The 9,413-nt window shown below is 43.3% G+C and overlaps 1 protein-coding gene across 2 annotated transcripts in view; it reads right to left on the reverse strand.

Annotated features, from left to right (window-relative positions):
- The window catches only part of LOC105540050 (LIM and senescent cell antigen-like-containing domain protein 3-like), a 34,971-nt gene extending 28,923 nt beyond the window's left edge, over positions 1-6,048 (reverse strand). For both annotated transcript variants that reach the window (XM_011980544.1, XM_011980545.1), the window contains exons 1-2: positions 5,610-6,048; positions 1,125-1,284 (exon numbers count right to left, since the gene is read on the reverse strand). In XM_011980544.1, coding sequence (XP_011835934.1) covers positions 1,125-1,284; positions 5,610-5,791 — 342 coding nt within the window. In that variant the 5' untranslated portion in view covers positions 5,792-6,048. The remainder of the gene's footprint in view (positions 1-1,124; positions 1,285-5,609) is intronic.
- Positions 6,049-9,413: the final 3,365 nt, after the last annotated feature.

Here is a 9,413-nt window from a genome sequence, read left to right on the forward strand (position 1 = left end):
GTACAAATATGTAAGAAGTAAGGTGGTAACAGTAAATTACCTATTTGATCTAATACACACATATACCTCATTCTCACCTTCATTTACAGCCTGGGGTCAGCATCCCTAGATTATCCCCCAAAATACATGTTTACTGTGAGAAAGGGGTTTCAGTAGGCTGGACATGGTGGTTCATGCCTGTAATCCTAGCACTTTGGGAGGCTGAGGATCACCTGAGACCAGGAGTTCGAGACCAGCCTGGGCAACATAGGGAGATTCCGTTTCTAGAAAAAATAAAATTAGTCGGGCGTGGTGGCATATGCCTGTAGTCCCAGCTACTCAGGAGGCAGAGGCTGGAGGATCACTTGAGCTTAGCAGTTCAAGGCTGCAATAAGCTATAATCATACCACTATACTCTAGCCTGGGCTATACAACAGGACTTTGTCTCAAACAAAACAAAACAATATAAAACAATGAGAAAGGGGTTTCAGTAATGTTGAGAATACCAAATACACTACAAAGGAAGTGCAGACCATATGCTAACACTTGACGACCAAGAAAAACAAGTATTTGGAAAAGAACATACACACCCAGAAGAGCTAAATGTAGATAAATGTAGACAGTATAGTTCCCTAAAATACTTATTTTTTCCTTAGAAAATAAATGCATGGACGCTCCTGGCTCGAGGCTGGGAAGTTGTGGAGGGGGTGACGTACACCACACACTCTCCTTTACAGCGGGTCCAGTGGTCCTCTGAGAAGGGGGCAGACACAGAGACAGGAATGGGTGAGGTGTGTTGGGGGCCTGAGTGTGGATGAAGACTCGGAAAGAATTTTTTATGTGGAGCTGAGCTGCTTAGGTCTGAAAGGCTCTGTCATAAGGGACTCTGGGTTCTGAAATAGGACAACGAACTGAGCAATATGAATGCAGGGTCTGTGAGGGTGTCCCATCCACGCCACTGCCCATATGGGCCATACAGATTCCACCTCTGACCTCATAGCTATCAAATACCTGGCATGCATCTGACACTTAAATTCAGTCTTTCATCATGAAACTGAACATGAAGGAGGAGGCCTCAGAAAAGAAGGGCAGGAAGCGGGAGGGCGGGGAATGGCACCTCCCTGCTTTTGTCTAGCACAACTCACCTCATAGAAGAGTCCTTCTGGGAACTGCTGGAAGCACTGAGCGCACACGAAACACTGTTCATGGTACAGCTCCCCGTTACTGTTCACGATCTTCTCAGCGGGTGCAAAGCCGCCCTTGCAGCGCTCACAAGTGGCGCTGGCCAGGGCATTGGCCATGTTGCTGTAACACACAAAGAACAGCAGGTTGCAGACCGTCAGCCTCTTCTTAGATTGAAGACCAAACCACACCAAGAACCGTGAGCAGCGAATTCTATCTGATCACAAAAACCCTATTTTATCTAAAAAGTTCAGTTTCTCGCTTGTTCCTTACGTGCTCTGAACTTGGACTCCTCAGCCTCTACCCTAGCATCTGAGGCTCTGTAAGGGTGTCTCACTTTGATTCTGTCTCTAACATTTTTGGCATTTTTCTGGCTAAATATATTATGAGTGCGTGCCTACTATGTGTTAGGCACCTGAGACAGAGATGAAAGTTATAAGCTGCTCTCGAGGAACTTGGTTTACAGCTTTATAAGAAGCTTAATTAAAATATCCAAAAGTCAGCATCTCAAGGCCAATTTCTTTCCCTTCTAAGAATAGAATCTAAAATGCTTGTCAACTAAATGCCATACCATATAACCTAGACACAGTTTACCCCTTTGATTAAATTCTGTGGAAAGCAACTGCTTAAGTAACCTTAAAACCAGCCAAGATGCCCCAGTCCTGTTCCCTAATCGGTAAGACGAACCTGATTACCAGTATTATAAAGTGTATCTTAAAATCACAAAATTTTACATAATAAAGATCATTTTACAGATGGCAAAAGAGGTTCACAGAGATGGAAGGATCAGACCAACATCACAAGGCTAATTAGTTAAAGGAAGGCACAGGACTAGAAATCCAGGTTCCCTGCTCATAAAATCACACTGTCAATCAAAACAGATTACACCACGAATTTCAAACACTTGAAAGGACATGACAGGGATACCACCACGTTTCATGGTTAGGAAAGTGATACCAGGCTGTCAAGTAACCACTGTTGTGGCTGGTGATGTGGGAAATCCCCCCATCAGTAACCCCACTACACCTTAAAACACAGAAGGCATTCAATAAATAATCTCAGGCTCTAACCATTGTGCAGTTTGCAAGAAGAAAAGCAACATGACAGCTGGGTGAGGTGGCTCACGCCTGTAATCCCAGGACTTTGGGAGGCTGAGGCCGATGGATTACTTGAGGTCAAGAGTTCGAGACCAGTGTGACCAACATGGTAAAACCTCGTCTCTAATAAAAATACAAAATTAGCCGGGTGTGGTGGTGCATGCCTGTAGTCCCAGCTGCTTGGGAGGCTGAGGCAAGAGAATCACTTGAACCTGGGAGGCAGAGGTTGCACTGAGCCGACATTTCACCACTGCACTCCAGCCTGGGCACCAAGAACAAAACTCCATTTCAAAAAGGAAAAAAAAAAAAAAGAAAAGAAAAGCAACACGGCTTCGACAGGCATACAATTAGATCAGGATTTCACATGAAGACCTATTTGTAGGGAGAAGGTCCCCCATGCAGGGCAGGAACTGGTCAAGTGGTCCTTCAATTTTTGGCCAGTTTATTTTCACAGGACTACTCACAGCATGAGCTCTACACCTGTGTGTCTAGTCCGCTGGTACAGCTTCTGACCTTCCAAATATTTAATCAATGTACTTCATGAAGTTATTACCAACTTTCTCCTGAATTTTCACAACCAACTAGTGAGACAGACAGGTGGACAGTCTCCATTCTATAGACAGAGTAACTAACTGCCTTGCCCCTATTGGTTTCCAAGTTTTGCTGTTTCCTTAGCAAAAGTGGTCCCACTTACTTGCTTCACTCCCCTCCACACCTCTGGAAGACAACTTTCCCTCTGCCTTCCTCCCACAAATGTTTCACAAAACAGTCAGCCCGCTTTGTAGCCTTGCCATAAATAACTGCGTGTAGACACACCATGTTCATCACTTCACACCAGTCAAAGATCAACTTTATCTCACAGGTTTGAATGCAGAATTAAATGTCACAAAAAAAAGGAAGGAAGGGAGAAAGGGAAGCAGCTTCACTGCTCAGTAAACCTGGCCTAAGCCTCATGTTAAAATGAATTTCCATTTTGTCATTTCAAAGTTCCTGTGGGCTGGGGAAAAAATCTGTACAATTCTCATCATCGCCCAGCTTTGCCACAAGCTAGATGACTGTGGCAGTTTCACAAAACTCTGGAGAGGTCTGTGCTTCTTCCTTCTTCCTGACCAAAGTCCACAGGTGTTCCTGGATGGAGGAACATGGTAAGCTCCACACCTGCCTGGTCATTCTCAGTACTGTTCTCATTATTGTTCCAAGGAAAAAGTATTTAAAACCATTTGGAAACCAGAAGATGCTGCTCAAATATATGGCACTGTGGTTAATTCTAAACCCTCTCAAAAGATTCACCAAACCTCAACAATCTTAATGGGACTCTAAAAGAGCCCAAAAAGAATATTCTAGAATGTCCTGGCTCATTATCACCTAAATCAGTGGTTTCCAAAATGTCGGGGTCACCATGACTCTTTCAGGAGGTGGAAAGCTCCTCTGTTTTCCAACTACATCTCTGTGGGAGGCCACATTTTCTTCATATATTTCATCTAAAACAATATACCGTAATAGGTTGAATGCAGAAACAAATATGAGAAACTTTTATTAAGACAGATATTAACAAGATTCACAAAAATGTAACATAATGCCATCCTTTCCTCTAAGCCTCTTCCATTTTGGAAAACAGTTATTTTTCATGAAAACATTAATATTAACATTTACTATTAACATGTAATAAGCTTATTGTTTTTTTTTTAAATGAAATAATAAGTATTTTAAATTGTTCCCAGTTTAAATTTCTCATACAGTAAATACTGATAAATGAAAGTTCTTTGGGGACCTTAATAGTTTTTAAGTGTTAAGAGGCCCTTAGATGAAAATGTTTGATTGTCACTGACCAGTTTAAACTCATTATAATATAGATTGTTTCTACTTAAGTTCAAATACTCAAGTAGAATTAGGAAATAGGTAGCTACATCATAAAAACAAGCACATAGTTACTTCCCACACACGGGAAAAATGCGCTAGTTTTAGAAGTAACATAATATGTATTTTGCAAGAAGTATTCCTTTTTATAACAAGCAGAGGAAAAAAGGAAACAGAACAATCCCCTTGCTGCCCGCTGAACCAGTCAGGCTTCCCTTTCCTCTTTTGCCTTTGACCCTCTGGCACAATGCCTGTTTTTTATTTTTTATTTTTTTTAAATGTTGATTTTATATTTAATACAGATGACAGAAATTACTTTAAAAAAGTCATTAGTGACAGTTATAGCTATCGGATTAGTTATAATTAATTAGTTAATTTTTAAGAAAAAGATTTTCACTAAAAACTGTTGATGACAAGAAATACGTAAGTGGGGAAGTATCTACCTATCTATAGATATTTATATGTAAAAATCAGGCCAGGCATGACTGATGAAGCTGATCTACTTCCACAAATCAACCTCACACAGCACACTTGATATCTTGCTTTCCATTATTCAAGTGTGCAAAACAAATTGTTTGGTCCTAAAATGCAGCAATGTATAAATCCAAAAATCATCTTGAGAGTTCAAGCAGTAAAAACATTGGTGACTGTATTATTACAATTCCCCAGTTACTGTCCAACTGACCAAGAGCTCTCTGTGAGTTGTGAAGGTAAGTGACATCTGTACCACAGAGAACGGATTATGGAAGTAGAGAACCGGGTCAGTTAAATTCTCATTAACTCTTACTTGACAAATTGGGGATATGCAGTAATTCTAAGCTCACAACTTTGAATGAGGTCAATAATCTTGAGCTGGTCTGATGGCTACTCTGCATTTTCTCAAAAAATGTGTTTACTAAAACCCATTTAATAATATAAATTAGGCTAGCTTTTTCGAGTTAACAGTATGTTCTATATGTGTATTGATTTGCTACTTATACAATATATGTATTTATTCATTCAATTAAGAAACCCAGTTAGCTTACTTCAAACTGTTGATTGTTACACATAACAAAAATATTTATCTTTAAACAGTCTGTAATTTGTTTTTTTCACTGTTTCAACCCATCTGCCCCTTATCTTTGGGCTGTTTTAGAGTGCAGAATTTTTCTAATGTAATTCCTGACAGCGACAACGATAAGCCTCCCCTGTGGACGACATGATGAAAATGCAGCTACCAAGTGATCAGGAATCTACTGAAGACGGGGCCGCGGTGCTCTCAGTGAGGGCAGCACCTCCCTCCCATCTGCGTGTCGCTGCATGTCTTACCGACAAGGAGCCTCCTGTCTCCCCAAACGTGCTGCACTGCGAGCCCCTCGGAGCCCTACCACCCTGGAAAACTCCCACTCAAAGTCCAGTCAATAAAATTGTATGGCCCAGCTCAGGATGGCTCCGGAACAGCCAGCCAAGAACGCCCGACCTGGAAGAGGGCACTCCAGGAGAGGAGACACTCACAATTTCGCATAAAAGTCACAGAACTCCTTGTAGACTTTCACGTCACTGTGCCTGCGCTGCAGTTTAGAGACAGCCCTCTCGTCCTCGGTCCCATTGGCCTCGGGGACACTGTTAAGGGCCGCTCGTGGGATTTCTTCGTTCTCTGGGATAACGCAGGGGCGCGCTCGGCCTGAGAAGGCCATCGTGGGTGCTTGAGAGCTCTGAGCACAGGGACGAGAGCCGCAGGACACAGAGCCAGGAGAAACAATATCCAGGCCTCCCTGCTTCCCAGCCAGGGTCACTCCCACCGTTCCCACGCACGTCAGCCCGACCCGCCAGGGTCACTGCTGCTGCTTCATGTTAAGAGCTCAGCAGCACAGGACACAGTTACATGGCAGTCAGGATTTACTGAGGCTTTCTGGAAGTTCCAAAAAACATTCCCAAAGCAGTGACACAGTCTGTCAGAGCAGCAGTCCCAGTGGACTATGCTATAAACACTGCACTAGGAGACAGGGGCTACCTCCTAAGTCTCCAAGAGAAGGAAATATCCACATGTGCCTTGCATATTTGCCACAAGACTTCATCACCAATGCCGTGCTTTTCACTCTGAAGGGCATAAGAGGCTTTTGGAGACCTTGTAAAACACCCCCTGACAAGCTCTCCCTGAGGCTGAGGCTGCTGGCACACTCTGAGGAGCATTTGAACCCTGCCCGGCCCTGGGTTTCCACAACCCTGGCCATGACTGCCAGCTATGCCCGATGGGTCCCTTCCCCAGCAGGCCGTGAGCCCCTAATACTAACAGCAATGTTTGACTTCCATCACCTTTGCTACTGGTACATAGTCACAGTCCAATCTCAGCTTCAATGAATGGGCACCAGTGGAAACAGAGAAGGGCCGGTCCTTAGTGATAACTCTTCTACTGGACTCCAGCTAACCTCAAAGCTTAGGTGAGCTGACGTTTCTCAATCTCTACCATGACTAAGGAAGCTGTTACATACTTTGGCATTCTTGCTATAATCAGTCCACACTCCTGTCTCCTGTGATTGAGTTAGCAATGCAAAAGGAAACTAAATCACTAAGCCAAGAGAAAAGTCAAGCTGGAAACTACGTCAGGCAAACCTGCCTCCCATTTTATTGCTAAATAAGATAGCTACAAAGATAACAACCCACATCCCTTCCTCACCATTTGCCCACAAGAAAATTCCTTATGGACAAAGGACAGACACAACTCAAAGTCATCCCTCTGAAGCTCACCTGAGACAAATGCGTATCTGATTGCTTCCTCTACCCTATTGTTCATGTAAAAATGTAGGTTCACTGAGTCACACACAATTGTGTATTCATTAGAAGGCTGATAAAGGACTCAAAAGAATGCAACTTTTTGTCTCTTACCTACTTGACTTGGAAACCCCCCACCCACTTCGAATTGCTCCGCCTTACTGGACCGAACATATATGTATGTATATCTTACATACATTGCTTGATGTCTCATGTCTCCCTAAAGTGTATAAAAGCAAGCTGTACCCCGACCACCCTGGGGCACACGTTGTCGGGACCTCCTGAGGCTGTGTCATGGGTGCGTCATTAACTTTAGCAAAACACACATTCTAAATCGACTAAGACTTGTCTCAGATACTTTTTGGTTTACAGCAATGATGACAATCATGATGTAGCACTAGAGACAACTAAAGGGCTCAGAATCCTTCTCACGTCCCCGTCCTCTCAGGGCAGTGTGCCACCCACCAAAACCAAGAGACTGTGAAATAAAATCTACAGAACAGGCACAAGGCACACTGATGGGCAGTCACGGAACCGGCAGCGGATAAACAAAATGCAGTAGAGACACCAAGTAATGACCATAAATAATGACATCCAAGAGTCAGTGAGTGCTTCCCACCACGGCCCTTAATCCTTCCCACGGCTTCTGAGATAGGTGGTAGTTACAAATGAAGAAACTGAGGCACAAAGAGACTGAAGAACTACTAAGGAGGTAGTGGAGTCAAGACTTAAACCTAGGCACTCTGAGTGCAGAGCCTATGTTGTTAATCCCTATGTCAGAAAATGGTAAACATAATTACTGGGAAGCACAATGATTAGCCAGAAAAGATTAGGCAGCGGGTACCAGACAGGACTGGAAGCAGAAAGTGGGACCAAATCTTTCTACTTTGAACCCTAAAAATCTCACAGGATGGGTCCAGAACTCAAAGGCTGCGGGCTACAGATCCTGCCTAGGCCCAAGGGAATCACCATATTTAAATAAGAAAGAAACAACCTCATGGTTTAAAATTTTTCCTTTCAATTTATCTGCATTTCCTAATTTTTGAGGTTTCTCTTTTATAATGACCATGTGAAACAGTGAGGAGGCAGGGAGGGAGGGAGGGAAAGAGACAGACAGACAGAGGGATGAGGACAGAGGCAGGCTGACTCAGACTGTAAGTTTCATGCATCCGGTGGGGGTGGCATGGTAGGAGGCAGGAAGCCACGTGAGCCTTCTGCTTAGAATTCTCCCTCACCGTCTCCCCAGTTATCATGTTACGTGACTACAGTACAGGAGTAAAACCAGGGATCTGACATTGCTGCAACGCGTGTGTGCGGGTCTCTGTCATTTCATCACATGGGCGGCTTCCTGTAACAACAGCCTCTATCAACTTACAGGACTATTCCATCACCACAGAGTTCTCTTTCATGTTATCTCTGACCATCACATACCTCCGCACACTGCAACACTCCTAACCTCTGGCAACCACTCCTTTGTTTTTCATTTCTATGATTCTGCTATTTAAAGAATGTTACCTAAATGGAATCGTTCACGTGACATCTTAAGGCTTTTCATTCAGCACAATGCCCTGAGACCAAGTTGCTCCACATGCCCACAGTTTGCTCTTGTTTACTGCCAAGTAATATTCCATGACATGGATGCGTAATTTGTTTCACTGTTCACCCGCCGAAGGACATTTAAGTACTTTCCTTCCAATTTGTGGCACTGCGAATAAAACTATAGACATTTCTGTATTGAATATATTTTTATTTCTCTGGGATAAATGCCCAACAGTAAAATTGCTGAGTTGTACAGTAAGTGAATGTTTAGTTTTTAAAGAAACTGCCTGTGATATTGTGACTTTTAATAATAAATCTATTATTGGTCTCTGCCCCCATTTCCTGGCACAGGGCTCCGAAAACTCTTGACTCTCTGAAGTGGTACGTGTCTTTTGCAGGCTAATGTGACAGGTGTGGGGCTGGCTGCTGGAGAACCAATCATGCAATAAGAAGGCTGAAACTTCCGGCTCCAGCCCCAACCCCTTGGAAACGAGAGGATCTGGGGATTTCGATAATCACCAGTCGTCAATGATCAAATCAATCATGCCTATGAAATGAAGCCTCCATAAAAACTCAATAGGATAGAGTTTAGGGGAATTTCTGGGTTGCTGAACATATGGAGGTGCTGGGAGGGTGGCGCTCCCAGAGGAGAGAAGCTCTGCTGCTTCCCCACACCTTGCCCCATGTATCTCTTCCATCTGGCTGTTCTTAAGTTATGCTAGGTAAGGATTGCTGGGGGAAGCAGATAGAGATCTTCCTTTTATCTGGTTTCCTCTACCTACGTCTGTGACTATTTTAATGAGGGTGGTTGGCACACAGTGACCCTAAACAGAACTCTTCAATAGAGGTCACCTTAATATGACCTGGTTTTATGATCAAAGGTACCGTACATATGAAGATATTTTTAAACTGTTTAATCAATCAATGTAACATTTTATGTGAATGTAAAACAGGTTTGTGGCTCTGTTCCTTTGTTTACAATTTTGCTAGATCTCATTCTCTTCTCTT

This window comes from Mandrillus leucophaeus, unplaced genomic scaffold (assembly GCF_000951045.1).
Source record: "Mandrillus leucophaeus isolate KB7577 unplaced genomic scaffold, Mleu.le_1.0 Scaffold214, whole genome shotgun sequence".
Classification (NCBI taxonomy): domain Eukaryota; kingdom Metazoa; phylum Chordata; class Mammalia; order Primates; family Cercopithecidae; genus Mandrillus; species Mandrillus leucophaeus.